This window comes from Vigna radiata, unplaced genomic scaffold (assembly GCF_000741045.1).
Source record: "Vigna radiata var. radiata cultivar VC1973A unplaced genomic scaffold, Vradiata_ver6 scaffold_153, whole genome shotgun sequence".
NCBI lineage: Eukaryota > Viridiplantae > Streptophyta > Magnoliopsida > Fabales > Fabaceae > Vigna > Vigna radiata.
Window position 1 is genome coordinate 450,541 of NW_014542917.1, and position 15,329 is coordinate 465,869.

A 15,329-nucleotide genomic window follows, 5' to 3' on the forward strand; every position below is an offset into this window, starting at 1 on the left:
ACTTGTATGCTTAAATTTATTCTTTTAGCATATATATACTTATACTTATTTTTAGTCCATATGCCACAGTTATCATGTCTTCAGCAGGTTAATTTGTCACGACTAAAATGCTCTTAGAATTTGAGTGTTTTTTTTTTCTCTTAATTATCATTTATTATTATTTAATTAAAATAAATTATTTTTTATAATATGTGAATATAAACACTTACTATAATCTATAAAAACAACTAACTTTTGGAAATTAATTTTTATTGTGCGAAAATATACCATATCTTTTTTCTAATCTAATTTTGCCTTACCAGTGTTCAATTAAAATTTATTCTGTAATCACTCTAATAATTTTCTTTACTGTTAAGACTTTAATATGGTATTAAAAGCTTAAATGTTTTCTGAAAAATTATTAGAAAAAAGAGAGAAAAATTACACATAATTCTATAAAATGACTTTCAATATTTTTTTTTTACCTAAACCTTCTATTTTTTATTGTAAGTAAATTGTAATATGAAGATTCTAAAAAGTGTTGCGTTACCTTATAACTCAAATACCATGTAGTAGAATAGGAGTTTTGAGTTATATAAAAGACTGATTGAACAAGATGTTTAGATGATAAAAAAGTACAAGAAGATTCAATTTTTTGTTTTTCTAGACTAAAATAATTTGTTTATGAAAATATGTGAGAAAATGTATAGTTTACTACAAAAATTGTGACCACCTTTTAGAACCCACAAAATGTATAGTTTACTTCATTTGTGTTGTAATTGTAAAACATTCTCTTCTTATAAATATTATAATTTCTCTTCATCTTTGCTTCAATTTTATTTAATCAAAATTTATTTCAGATTTACTCCTATAATCTCTTCATTATTATCACTTTTCATGGATTTTGCAACTAATCAGTCAGAAATAAAAGAGTGATGTTGATAAGGCAAAAATGGCACATTTATAAAGTTTTCGAAAGATAAAATATTTGATACGACTTTTTTATTTTTAGGTTTAATTTCATCGTAAGTCTTATTTTTGTTCAAAATCTTAAATATATTTCTTTTCTTTTCTTCTAATTTGATCTAATTAGAGGTCTATTATCAAATTTATCTAAGGACCGTTTAATGTTTGGTAAAGTGACATTAAAATTAAATTTTGTTTTAAAAATTTTTTATGAAAAGAGATGACATCAGATTGAGAGAATGACAAAGGTGTAAAGATAAAAAAAATTGGGATTAGAGTTCGTTTGAAGGGGAAAATCGAATCTTTGTTCTGAATAATGAATTGTAGAATCTCCTCCGCTAGCCCACTGTCGCCCCCACCGAACCGGACGTAGCGAGTCGCCGTCCAAGCTGTTATCGATTCAATCGCTCACCGCTAGACCCATGGCCGGCCATGGCATCAAAACCCCTTTTGCTCTTCTCGTGCTCGAAGGGAAACGATCCCTGGAACGCATACTTCTTATCACTGACGAGACCAGCCACCGTCGGTCACTGGCTAAGACGTTATGTTACCATCACCGTCGTTCACCGCCGGAGGCAATGCCAGCCAAGATGCCAAATCTTCTTTGCTTTTTTTCTTCGCATGTGAGGGAGAACCCCTCTCGGTTCGGAAACGACACTAACAGGAGCAGTTATTTCAGTCTTCTTGATTGTCACCCTAGTGTTCATTCCCATTGGAGTTGCTTCGCTAATTGCTTCGCATGATGCTGTTGAGATTATTGATAGGTATGACTCTCATTGCATACCACCAAATGTGATAGACAAGGTGGCATACATTCAGACTCCTGGTGAAAAGCCCTGCAATAGGACGCTACGTGTGGACAAGCGTATGAAGTCTCCTATCTATGTTTACTACCAGCTTGACAACTTTTACCAGAATCATAGGCGGAATGTTAAAAGCCAAAATGATTATCAGCTGAGGGATTCCAAAAATGCTAACTCAAGAAGTGGTTGTGACCCTGAAGATTCAGTAAATGGAATGGCAATCGTACCCGCAGAAATTAGCTTTTGAGGTTTTCCTTTTTTTTTTCTTTTTTATTTCACCATATAATCCATGCATCAATTTCTACTATCACGCACGAGATGTCTATACCTCGGCGTGAAGGGGGTGTGTTGGAAGTCCCACATCGACTAGAGATAAGTTCAATTTATAATATATAAGTGAGGTGCAAACCTCACCTTACAAGCCGATTTTGTAGGGTTGAGTTAGGCTAAAAAACTCACCTTCTAACAACATCTACCTCTCTCCGTTTACTTTTGGTTTCTCTTCTCTGTTTTATGCGTCCTTTTCTCCTTTTGGACTTCCAACTACTAACAAATAACATTTTCATTATGTGAGGGATTGAAATCACATAAATCTTGCCAGCAAAATGTCACTTATGCAATTCATTATCCATCTCTTCAAACAAAGTAACTAATCCTAATCATAAAAATTCCTAATTCTTTTTTTTTTTGCATTTCAAGTGTACAGACAACCCCTAAAATTTTTTATCTTTCCATCTTTGTCCATCCTTCAATTTGATATCACCTCTCTTTTTAAAAGTTTTTTAAAACAAAATTCAATTTTAATCTTAGATGTCATTATTCATTCAAGTGAGTATGCCACGTTACCAAATATTAAACTACTGTTAAATGAATTTGACGATAAACTTTTAATTGAATCAAATATATAATAATAAGGATCCAATTGATACGCAAAAAAGAAAAAAGACATATTTAAGATTTTGAACAAAAATGAAAATTTCTAATAAGATTAAACCTTATTTTTACGCTCAAATTACAATGTGAGTCTCACTTTTTTAATTTATATTAAAACTAAAAAGTTATTATTGAAAAAAAAACTTAAAAAAAATCTATGTTATTTAAATGTATATGCCACGTGAACGTGTTGATGTATCATTACTCCTTTGAAAATGATGACTAAGACAATATATTCCTCAAACTTAGGACTACATTGGTGGGAGAAAATAATTCTTTAAACATAGTTGAAAACAACCTCAAATTGTGTCCAATCTCAAACTTTAGATAGATTGATAATTTGCATCTTCCTATACTCTTGTTGTAACGTAAGTGGTGCAAATATATAATCCATATCCACTAAGGTTAGTTTTTTGCTTTTTACAGTTAATACAGTTGCAGCATATACCTTAAGGAATACTCTTTTGAAAATTGTATTCTCATTCACTTTAGCATTTATTCTGATATAGCAGAAACATATGTGTAATATTATATGAAAAAAAAAAAAAATTCGGATCTCACAATCTCACAAATCAAGGTATCTAAAATCCCAGTAGTACTTGCTAAAAGATACTTTTTATTGATCCAATTTAATATATATATATATATATATATATATATATATATATATATTATTACTGCATAATTTAAAAATATACACATTTAAGTACTATAGATTTAATCAGGTTTGAACCATTTTTTTTATCAATTCAACTACTAACTCCCTTTTAAAAACTTTGGTTCTCTTTCTTTCTTTCCTTCCTTCAGAAATTTTAATTGATATTTTTGTATTGACAAATATTTTCGTTGACCAAAGTTTTTTTTTTCTCTGAGTAATAGATTGTGATATTTTCAGTGGTTTTTACACCTAATCTTCTATCTTAAGTTATCTAATAATAGTATATGTGTGGTGGGTTAAAAGTTTGTAAGGTTATGGAGCACTTCAGATACATATAACATGATTTATTTATTTATACAAATATTTGTTTACTGGAAAAGATTCATTTAATGTTCAATAAGCATAAAATAAAAATTATTCAAATTAAAAACATTTATGATATATTATTGACTTGTTCATAAAAAATCAGGAAACAATTTTTCTGCAAAATATGTTAACAAATTATAAACGACAAGGATTTCAAAAGGATAAAATTAGTTGACAAAGATGAAAAGAAACTTTTTAAAGATAAATTAATCTAATAAATAAGATAGAAGATAACAAACATAGTACCATAATTTACCAAGGTAAAATATTTTTCCAATCACGTGAACATTGAAAAAAAAAAATCACTTTCCCAAAAAATTGGAACCCTAACCAATATATGTAAATTAACTTATCAAATTATAGCATATACAAAGTTCTATACGCAATATTGAATCCACCCACCATCTTAGACTTCCCAATTCTCTTATCATCGATTACCAGTTGAGAAACTGCAAAGAAAGTAACTTTCTTTCTTCTCACACTCATCACCTTCCCAATATGTTATCGGCAGCAACAACCTTTTATGATACAAGAAAACCCTAAAACCATACCCTCTTACCTAATCACTTTAATTTTTAATTTATTGAATTTTCTCTTTTGGTTTCTTGGGTTCTTCAATGGCGACGGATGCTAGGGCGAAGTTCCAGAACGCAGATTTCCGCCCCGATTTTCACGCGGACCTAAAGGTGTCAACTCATGACGGTCTCCACTTCTGGCAGTTCATGATGGCCGGATCTGTTGCCGGCTGTGTCGAGCACATGGCGATGTTTCCCGTTGACACCGTTAAGACCCGCATGCAGGCCTTGGGCTCTTGCCCGGTCAAAACCGGCACTGTCCGTCAAGCCCTGAAGTCCATTCTCCAATCTGAGGGCCCATCCGCCCTTTACCGTGGAATAGGCGCAATGGGCCTTGGCGCTGGCCCGGCCCATGCCGTCTATTTCTCTGTCTACGAGACCTGCAAGAAGCGTTTATCAGAGGGGAACCCTAACAACGCTGCCGCACACGCGGCCTCTGGTGTCTGCGCCACCGTGGCCAGCGATGCCGTGTTTACGCCGATGGACATGGTGAAGCAGAGGCTGCAGCTGGGGAATAGTGGGTACAAGGGGGTTTGGGATTGTGTGAGAAGGGTTATGAGCGAGGAAGGGTTTCGGGCGTTCTACGCCTCTTATAGGACTACTGTGTTGATGAACGCCCCTTTCACAGCTGTGCATTTCACGACATATGAGGCCGCAAAACGTGGTCTCATGGAGGTCTCGCCCGAGAGTGTTGATGATGAACGGTTAATTGTGCATGCCACTGCCGGTGCTGCGGCCGGAGCCTTGGCTGCCGCTGTTACGACGCCTCTGGATGTTGTGAAGACTCAATTGCAGTGTCAGGTATAGTTGTAATACTAATTGTTATCATCGTAGTTGTTGATATTTTACAGATTTGACATTTTCTTACTCGTTAAGTAGTTTTGAATGTAGGATATGACTTTTTGTACACTAGAATTTTGAATTGTTTAGTGCTTGCCTTTAAGGTTTAGTATATTAACAATGTGGCTGTGGTATGGAAAATGAAGTTGATTCCAGTATTTTATTGAATTTGAGACTGTGGTAATTGCATTTGAACGAGGCTAAGGTCTTTTGTACTACCTTTCCCTTAGGATTCAATATATTGAATGCTGTGAATGCTTATAAAAAAATGTGGCTGTGGCGTGGAAATTAAATGGATAGCAGTATTTAGATCAAACCAGAGTGTGATAATCACATTTGAACGAGGCTTAGGTTTTGTATTACATTTCCTTTATTTCCATCTGTACTAGTATGGGATAGTAATGTTGGCTTATGTTTCTGTTTTTTAGTTTTGGGGTATGTTCTTTGTGCTTCTTTGGCATTTTCATATGCAATTCTTGTACAACGACTGAGACTTTGGGAACGGTTAAAATAGGTAGAGGAACTTGAGATTAAAACTGATAAAAATATAATCTTGAGGGCTTAATTATCCCTCTCATGTTCTGCTATTTATAATAACAAAGAGATGATACAATAGGGAGATAGAAGGTCAAGAGACTGTCCTAGACTACTAGGAACAGAACTAGGTAAAAAACCATTAGACTTCTGCAGACTAGCCTAAATGATAACACCTATAGATAATGATTCCAACAGAGGATAACTTTAGAAAACTGTGGTAGAACATTTCGCACTAAGTAGTTTAACTGTAAATAAGAATTTCGTTTTAAAAAGTCAAATAAGGATGTTGATTCATGTGTCAACACACCTTAGAGTATGGGCTTGGTGAGTAATGGGACACTGCACAAAATGCTGCCTCAGATGGTCCATAATGAGTTGTGTTGTGTTGTGCTCTGGGTCTCTTTGCTTAGGACTGCAGAGAGTTTGGGAAGCCTTGCTGCATTCTTAGTTCACTTTCTAGGTCTATTATGTTCTTCAGGATTTATTATTTGGTACCCTTGACTTCGTTGTACTTGACCACTTTCTGGATGATGAATTATCTTCCTCTGTCTAAATAGAAAAAAAAAAATGAAAGTGGATGCCAGTAGGTCACTAGTGTATTCTAATTAAGGACATATTTATTATTAAAATGATAAAATTTTAAATAGCTAATCAGAATGACATATGGTAGTTGTACACTGCCATCTAATTTGTTAACACATGCTTCTTTAATAGAATATAACAACTCTCATCAACCAACATTTGAGCTGTGATTTTACTCTGGTTTTGTGTATGTTGGAAGTCTCACATCGACTAGAGATAAGACTAATTTAGAGTATATAAGTGGGTTCAAACCTCACTTTACAAGTCAGTTTTGTAGAGTTGAGTTAGATTTAAAGTTCACTTCTTAACATGGTATTAGAATCAAATTAGAGTCTATCCTAACAATAATTGTTGTTTGTTGGGCATAGTGTTCCATCCGCTATCTGGCTACTATCAGACCACTCATTAATGTCTAGTCTCACGCTCGAAATGTATATATCTTGACGTGAGGGGTTGTATTGGAAGTCCCACGTCGATTAGAGATAAGACCAATTTAGAGTATATAAGTGGACCACTCATTAATGTCTAGTCTCACGCTCGAAATGTATATATCTTGACGTGAGGGGTTGTATTGGAAGTCCCACGTCGATTAGAGATAAGACCAATTTAGAGTATATAAGTGGATGCAAATTTCACGTTACAAGCCGGTTTTGTGGGATTGAGTTAGGTTTAAAATCCACTTAAAATAATTTTAATGCAGAGAGATAGAGATGATAAAACTTAAGTTTACAATTTATACCTGATTAACATAATAAGGAAAGAGCTATACTGTTTTGTATGTATGAGAAGTGAGATATGAGTTAAAACATAGAGAATGGAAGTTCAACAAAGATTTATTTAATTAAGAAAGTGATGACAAGGTAAGCAGCTGGAAATATGATAAGAGGATGCGAAAGATGTAGGGTGTCTATCCCCATGCTAACCTTTTTAAAATTTATTGAAGTTTAATGCTGTTATTTTGGCTCTTAAGAAAATAAACGTTGAACCTATAAGCAAATTCCCATCCACCCAATCACTTGAGCCCATGAAATATAGAGCTTTAATCAGACAAAACAGTGTTCAATTGGAGTTATTCTGACGATGGCGGAGCTAGTGACCGATGACAATGTTTGGTTGGAATTTCGCCGCATGTTTCATTCAAATTTTTTTGCACTTTTTGCTCTTAAAATGGGATGATTTCATTTTATGATTCTGCAGAATCATATGTAGATTGAGGAGCAAACAAGATCATGCCTCGATCAGCATCCTTTCAAATATTATGTGGGGATTATTATATCATCTTTTCATTGTTTATATAGGGATTATTTTAGGTTTAAAAGACCATTCAAATAAGAGTATCGTTATAATTTCAAACAAAAATATGTTTCAAATTGAATTGAGTTTTCTGCACTAATGTCATGATTTTTATTATTACTATTATTGTTGTTGTTGTGGTGTGATATGGTGCTAATTAAGTCAATACTTTAGCTGGAAGATTGTGTAACAACTTTTATTATATGAATTTGATTTGATAAGCTTTTGGGAAGACGGTGAAGCAGGGGTAATCAAACAATTTTTTTAATATTTCCTTTTCTTGGATATTAACTTGACGTGGTTAATGTTGTAGGGTGTCTGTGGTTGCGATAGGTTCAAAAGTGGATCAATTAAGGATGTTATTAAAACAATAGTGAAAAAAGATGGGTATAGAGGGCTCATGCGAGGATGGATTCCAAGGATGCTCTTTCATGCTCCTGCAGCTGCTATTTGCTGGTCTACATATGAAGCTGGAAAGTCCTTTTTCCAAGATTTCAATCAGCAGAAAGACGTTGGCACTGTTACCTAAATATCAGAATTAGAATATTCATTATTCTTCGGTTCCATTATAGATGATTGTGTCTGTCAACACCGATAAAATGCCACAAACGGGGTGAAAGCAATCAAGCATTTTAAGTTCTGCGTTCAAACCCCAAATAATATACAGAAGCTTCAGATTAAGCAACGAATGGAGAACTTGTCGTGTACACATTGCCAGGTTTCAATTATGATTTTTCCTCCGGTTTAGGTTTTTTCTAAGAACATTGTTCCATTCAAACGCTTGTACACCACATGAAATTTTTGCCTTAGTTATGCAATTGTAAGTTTTAGTTATGCTCAATTTTATGATACTCTGAAATTTATGGATTTCATTTCTTGGCTTAAACTATCATTTGTTATCTATCCATTCCACTTTAGTTGTTCCTCGGTTGATCAGTCTGGTAGGATTGGGCATCCATTCCACTTTTATGTTAGTTTCTCCTACTAGAAGCGTTTGACGATAAATATGCAGGACAGTTTTCGTGGTTATTCTTGCCAAAGGTTGTTCAACAAGCTGGATGCGAAGTCGGTGATATTATTTTCAATAGATGATTTGAATTTTGAAACTTAAAAGTAAAAGGAAAATGGAGATAAAAAGAAGAGTATCATGTTAGGTTTATAAGTTTAAGAATGTGGAATTAATTTTTTTGTTATAATCTTAATGTTATGCAGTCGTGAATGTTGCGATTCAGATATATAATAGGGAGAATGGATGTTAAAATGAATGGCCAGCATATAATGCAAAATTATTATATAAACAATATTTTGTAAGGACGATGACAGATATTAATTAATTATTATAATATGCATTTTCTTAATGAAGTAGATCTGAGTAATTCATGGTATTCTAACTATTCTAATGTGCATCTTACGTAAATTATGACTCTTGGATACTATTTTCTTATACTTATCTTACATCAATCCTTGTCCTTCTAAATTTGACAACTAATTATTCTTGTGTAGTAAATCATTGACTTGACTAATAACCTATTGAGATAAAATTAAACTGTACGATGCACAGATACATTTGATTTGGTATTGAAATCAATTCTTAAAAATCAATTCTAAGAAACACTTAAAAAAAGCAATAAATGCTTACAGTTTAAAAGCACAAACACTCATTGATTTATTTGAATGTTTTTGATTTGGTGTATGAACATCCAACAACTTATACTCATGAACTCCGAATAGGTACCAACTACTTCAACAGGTTAGTCATAAGAGTGTGAAATGAGAACAAATATTATTAGTTAGAGAACATGCATACGTTGACTGGTTAATGTAATTGGTGATAATTCAACTTATTTAGAAGTACAATGTACAGTGTTTGGATTATTTTATCCTCTCCTTTTTCCTTCTTTCCCTTTTGTAGATGCTATTTTCATCTGTCTTCAAGCCAGTCACAAAGATTACATCTCACTGGAAACATCAATGTCTGGCTTGGAATTTCTCAGGATTTGTTTGGTTGCCAAAATTGGTATACTGATCCTGTCTTCACATAGCCTATGGGAATCAAACAACTAATAAGTGGCAGGAATAGGATAAATTTGCCAATGTTACCTCCTGCAAAAGCACAACAGAAATTTATCAATGAAAACTTTGCTACTACTTCCTACTAATTAAATCACTAATGTGCGAAATACATCATTTTCAAGACATGAAATTGAACCACANCTATAAGAATGTTCAAAACAAGTTGGGAAATATTGATTATAACAGCTTAAAGTTACATTTCAAGATAGAAAAACAATTAACAAATATCAGGGCAAAATGAACTATATATAATATTTAAGTTTTACAGCATCTTCTCGTCAAGAGTATATGGAATCAAACATTAACTATATATAAATTTAATAGGCGGAGGGAACCATTATTTGGTAGAATTTTTCAACTTCCAAAGTATATTGTCTATGAGTAACAATTACTTCCAACATTTCAACTAAGTAACACAACAATCAATCAACTTTTAATCAATATACCTGTAAAATCATTTTGTTTGTCCCTTAAGTATATGCAGCAGCTTGAAGTTCACTGTGTCGGTCCCTTTTGCACCTTATAACTCTTGCTTGATTATCTATAATTTCTAGAACCTGGAAAATATGAACTCTTTACAGTTATGTCGATGATGATTATAAAGAAACAGGAACTGTCTACATAATAAACTGAGTTTACTTCATGAACTGAGGGAAGTGAGCTGCGTGGAAATCCAGAAGAAAGCTTGAAAAGAATGTGACTATCTCTTATAATATTTAGTACATAACCAAAGTATTTAAATCCTATTGACTCAAAAACATCATTTTTTTTTTATATAAATGTTGAATAATTACATTATGGTCACGGATTTGCTTTACCTCTGGTCTTGAATTAAGAACTCCACTGGACATTCCAACATCTATACGCCATATGCTACAATTGTATTTACTGCAAGAATCAAAGAACTAGTTTCAATAAATAGAATAGAACTATTCCATCAACAATGCACAAGAAGACTTAAATATTGTATTTTCCATTTAAGTTAAAACTCAAGTATAGTATGACACTAATTATTGAGATTTTAAACAAGTTCAGGTTATTTTAACCATATTTGAAGAGATATCTCCTCTTACCAATTTACACCTGTAGTTTGAGGAGTATGCCCGACCACCATTGATTTAGCACCAACTGCTTGCAGTGTCTCGTCAAGAATGGAACTTACCTGGAAATCAAATTCAGTTTCGGACATAATTTGTCTGCTAAGGATGCACAGAACAATCAGACATAATTTAAGAAACAACTGTGAACTTAGAGTGAAATTTGGCTTTCCAATTCCAAGCCTTAAAGTCTGCTAATTATTACAAATCAAGACACAAATCAATCTTCTCTATTAATCCCTCATATGATCTTTGTATTACTTACAGAATAGAATTACAATGTCATCAGTATAGTTACCTGTTTAGCTTGATAGTCCACCAAATCTGGTGCATCTCTTGAGTATAAACGATTCCAAACAACACTATCATAGCCCCTAGTGGCAATGAAAGGCATTTTGGGAGCATTGTCGTTCTCATAAAGACCTCTCATCCACTCAGACACTTCTTTATTCATCCTCTCTAAACCATATGCAACTACGGGAAACAAAAAGGATGAAAATATAGCAATACAGCATATAATTCTCAAGTGAAAAATTAATCTCAAGTTAAACAAAATCAAAATGGCAGAAAATATTTACCATGGTGAGGAAGAAGTCCACCATGGCAGAAGAGCCAGTCATTGACCTTAAGTACAACAGAATGCCTTGCAAGCTCACGTGCAAGAGGCCCACCAGGCCTAAAGAGGACTGATCTGGCTATGACTCCCTTTTGCCTCTGTCCTAATAATTGGAAAACTTCATCAAAAAACATAGACACAATGTTTCTTTTTGAAATAAGTAAACTTGTCCTGTACTTAAAAGGTGACAAAGTATTTCTATATGACCACATATACAAGGACATGATCATATAACTCTTTAAAATCATTTAAAGTGAGTTTCAAAGATCTTGTCTATTTTAGTTTTATCTATTTACAAAACTCATTGTGAAGAATTGGCTCAACACAATCTTATTTAGAAGGTTACTAGACCATCTGACAAGTCTTAGATGATTCTGTGTTTATATTTAGTAGACCATCCGAGTAGTGTTAAAAAATGAACTTTAAACCTAATTCATCTTTACAAAACTAGTTTGTAAAGTGAGGTTTACACTCATATATATACTTTAAATTGGTTTTATCTCTAGTTGATATGGAACTTTCAACTAGTAGACTGTCTCGTTAGATGACTAGTCGCATAGAGTCTTCTAAGCCATGTGCAGTTTGGTAGAATCGTCTAGTGTCTACTCAGTTTTGTCTTTTAATAAGAACTATTCACGTGTCTTTCTCATGAGCATAGATGTGTCTCATGTATTAGTTAGAACTATATACATAGGTCCTTTTGTTTTGGAATGAGTTGTATTGTTGAGTGAGAGTTTGCTAAGAGAGAAACCTCTGAGTCGTAATCTCTGAGAAACAGTGAATTTTTCCATGGATGTAGATTGAAGTTCGTTAATACTTCAATCAAACCACATTAACTTCAGTGTGTGATTATTGTTCTTCCCCTTCCTCTGTTTGTGATGTCCATCTTTCATAGATGTCTCAAACTCTTCATGAATGTGCTAGGTCATGGCAAGGGGTATGCCATCAGTTTGCCTACTATCATTTCTAGCACTCGTGGTTTTATCTCTGTTTTCGATTTTGTGTGGTAGACGTTCCTAAGTGAACTAGGGAGCTATTCCATAATACTCATGGTGTAAATTAGTTAACTACTCTGTATAATTTAAATCCTTTTTCCTTTCAGTTTATCCTGCACGCATGAATGAAGAAAAAATCCTCAATCTTTAAAATTTACATCTTATTGTGTTTTCACCGAAGAGTTTAAGGTTTCAGGGTAGATGGATCATAAATTGGTATCAAAATCTTGTAACCATGTGATCTAAAGTTGCCATAGTTTAGCATAGCTGGTTTGTGAAAAGTACTTAACTTTTGGAATTCTTTTTGTTCATGTCTTTTTCGAGTATGTTGATATGTCGATTTTGGGGTAGGGATGTATATATATACATATAAATTTTTTTAAGAGGGTATGCTCGATGAAAATATTTTAAAAAATATAATGAATTAAGCAAGAATTAGTACATCTGTTGGGACATAAAAAAATGAGACAGAAAAGAAAAATGGGAAAGAAATTTATAGTACCTTCAATAAATTCCAAGTTCCCCAATAACTTTTTGACATTGTTCGATCTTCTTTCCACCTTTGAGAGACATCAACCCAGGAAGTAAAAGTTTGTTCCCAGTCATCTTCAGAGCCATTCATATATTCTAAGAAATCATTACACTCATCAAATCCACCAGAATCGACATATCTGAAATCCCCTTCCACATTCATGGTCTCATGATTTCCATTTACCTACATGAAGCAAACAAAGTTATGGAAAGTTACAAGATAATAGTTAAAAATTAATGAACTAGTTTCTTCAGAGTTTACACTATTCTACTTAACACTTAAATTTAGATGACGACGAAAACTATTTTAAGGGAAACAATGCTATAATGCACTTAGATTTTACAATATCCTGGTTGATATTGACTATAATATAAAGCTGTTGGAGGTATTAATTTGAATGCTTTTAATTTTGTATATCAGTAACAGAAACTTTTCAAAGTCAGAAAGGACAAACCTGAAACACAGCTCCACCGTTTGCTTTTGCCTGTTTATCCAACGATCGCAGCAAGGATAAGATGGCAATTTCATCTTCACCTCGATCTAGTATATCTCCAAGTTGAATCAACACCTAGTGCAGGGATGAAAAAACAAATTCATATGTTAGAATCTCTCAATTCTGTGATATTTTTTTTTTCTTCATACTTTTCAACTTTTGCTAGAACTGCAGATAGTAGAAGACTATAAAGATTCTCAATTTCATGTGTACAAGTTGAGCATTTCATAAACTCAGTCCTTTCAACAACTCTACTACAATAATAGCACACAATAGAGTCTACTGATTAATACTAAGAGCAATCTATTTGAGAGACAGTAAGCATACAGTTTCTCCACCAGTCCACAAGTCTTGACCATCAGAGCTCAATACACCGGCCATTTCAAGAGCAGACCTAGCTTGCTTAATATCTCCATGTAGGTCTCCAACTATATATGGAAGAAAATTAACTTCAATGAGACATAAATAACACATAACATTGAATAAATACCTAGACAAAGGTTAGAAAATGATAAGCAAGAACATCAACAGGACACCATCCAGCCCACAGAAACTCTTCAGCACTTTGATTTAGAGAATTTATTGTAAGTTTGTTTATAATCCATATGATCCACATTATGAGAGACTATTCCATTAGGATGAAAACTTTCTAATAACATTTCTTTTTCCTCACTGAACACACAAAGAAGATTAAACACAAAAATCATATACAATGAAACTTAGCAGTTTACATTCAAACCATCACAAGTCGCTATATAATTCACATTCTAACCACCCAAATCAATATAATTCAAAGCATTAAGCCAAAGTTATATACTTTAAAGATAACAGTGGGAAGCTTTAAAATTTCATTTTCTTTTTTATTCAAAGTAAGACCAACAAACCAACAACGCAACTATTCAAGGGTTTATACAAGAGCAAATAGATTAATTCCACAAAAACAAAGTGGGAATAAGAAAAGCAAACCAGCAAGAATTCTGCGACCAGGAGCAGAAACAAAAGTTGGGGGGTCTCCAGTGACAACAATGGGTTTCAAAGCACTGTGATTGTAGTTGTTGTCGTTGCTATCAACAAGCAAAGAAGGATATGAAGAAGAAGAAAGAGAAGTTTCTGTTGGTTTGCGAGGAAGAGATGACGGTGGAACTGGAAATGAGTTTAAACACAGTGATGCCATAGGTTTTGAAGATCATTTGATTATTGGTATTATGTTGCCATTGATTACAGTGTTTTGAATGAAACCATAAAAGGACACTGTTGTCTGACACAGAAGGATCCTCAGCCAAGCATTTGGTATATGTGTTCGTTTACCGTACGTGAGAACTAATAGAAGATAAAGATAGCATTTTAATGTGCTTCCCTCTTAGCTTCATAATTTTTTTTCTTTCAATTTTTAGCTAGAAAAAATGTTTTTGGTTCTTTATTTTTTTTAGAAATATTTATTACTTTTTAAAATTAATGAATTAGTATTTAAATTTCAAAAAATATAGAAATTTAGTTATCTTTCAAAATATTTGTTCTGCTTTAAAACAACGAAGTATTTTAGCATTATTTTATTTAAATATCTAAACTAAATGTGATGAACAATCTAGATATTTATAAATATAAGCGTGGCATTGTTTATTAATTAAATTGTGCATGTCGTTATATTAATTTAAAAGGAATACATTGAGATAATTCTTAAAACTGCGGGTAGGTAAATTCAATTTTTAAAACCATAAACTGAATTAAATGTTGAAATTATGTAAAATAAATATCTAAATTTATTTATACACTTTAACTAAAAAAAAGTAAATATTAACATTCAATTTTTTTATTTTTTATATTTGAATTGATTAAACATTTCATATTTTTAGACGATAATATTTTCTCTAGATTTTTACTTAAGCCGTTTTCTCATTTGCTTCCAAAATGTTTCACATTTTCTTTATTAATTTACAAACAAAAAATTACGGAGAATTCATCCAAAATTATAGCAGAAGATATAATGTTTT

At 32.9% G+C, this 15,329-nt stretch overlaps 3 protein-coding genes across 3 annotated transcripts; 2 read left to right on the forward strand and 1 right to left on the reverse strand.

Annotated features, from left to right (window-relative positions):
• Nucleotides 1-1,367: 1,367 nt before the first annotated feature.
• Nucleotides 1,368-1,995, forward strand: LOC106752605 (ALA-interacting subunit 3-like). The gene is made up of 2 exons (XM_014634317.1): nt 1,368-1,491; nt 1,646-1,995. The coding sequence occupies exons 1-2, from the start codon at nt 1,368-1,370 to the stop codon at nt 1,993-1,995; spliced, it is 474 nt and encodes a 157-aa protein (XP_014489803.1).
• A 2,072-nt stretch (nt 1,996-4,067) lies between these two features.
• Nucleotides 4,068-8,433, forward strand: LOC106752588 (mitoferrin). Its single transcript, XM_014634302.2, has 2 exons — nt 4,068-5,081; nt 7,846-8,433. Exons 1-2 carry the CDS (start codon nt 4,323-4,325, stop codon nt 8,059-8,061), a joined length of 975 nt encoding a protein of 324 aa, XP_014489788.1. The 5' UTR covers nt 4,068-4,322; the 3' UTR covers nt 8,062-8,433.
• Nucleotides 8,434-9,290: 857 nt separating this feature from the next.
• On the reverse strand, nt 9,291-14,652 carry LOC106752589 (shewanella-like protein phosphatase 1). Its single transcript, XM_014634303.2, has 10 exons — nt 14,305-14,652; nt 13,666-13,766; nt 13,300-13,413; nt 12,816-13,028; nt 11,281-11,416; nt 11,001-11,176; nt 10,679-10,767; nt 10,424-10,493; nt 10,052-10,162; nt 9,291-9,635 (listed from the first exon to the last, which is right to left on the reverse strand). The coding sequence occupies exons 1-9, from the start codon at nt 14,510-14,512 to the stop codon at nt 10,076-10,078; spliced, it is 1,194 nt and encodes a 397-aa protein (XP_014489789.1). The 5' UTR covers nt 14,513-14,652; the 3' UTR covers nt 9,291-9,635; nt 10,052-10,075.
• Between the last annotated feature and the right edge of the window lie 677 nt (nt 14,653-15,329).

What these genes read in the sequence shown, in the direction of transcription:
- LOC106752605 (XM_014634317.1), top strand. Translation starts at nt 1,368, where the DNA reads ATGGCCGGCCATGGCATCAAAACCCCTTTTGCTCTTCTCGTGCTCGAA. An exon ending in GTCACTGGCTAAGACGTTAT is followed by an intron (nt 1,492 to 1,645) that starts GTTACCATCACC and finishes TTGTCACCCTAG; the next exon opens with TGTTCATTCCCATTGGAGTT.
- LOC106752588 (XM_014634302.2), top strand. Translation starts at nt 4,323, where the DNA reads ATGGCGACGGATGCTAGGGCGAAGTTCCAGAACGCAGATTTCCGCCCC. An exon ending in AGACTCAATTGCAGTGTCAG is followed by an intron (nt 5,082 to 7,845) that starts GTATAGTTGTAA and finishes TTAATGTTGTAG; the next exon opens with GGTGTCTGTGGTTGCGATAG.
- LOC106752589 (XM_014634303.2), bottom strand. Translation starts at nt 14,512, where the DNA reads ATGGCATCACTGTGTTTAAACTCATTTCCAGTTCCACCGTCATCTCTT. An exon ending in TGGACTTCTTCCTCACCATG is followed by an intron (nt 11,177 to 11,280) that starts GTAAATATTTTC and finishes TGTTTCCCGTAG; the next exon opens with TTGCATATGGTTTAGAGAGG. An exon ending in CAAACTACAGGTGTAAATTG is followed by an intron (nt 10,494 to 10,678) that starts GTAAGAGGAGAT and finishes TGATTCTTGCAG; the next exon opens with TAAATACAATTGTAGCATAT.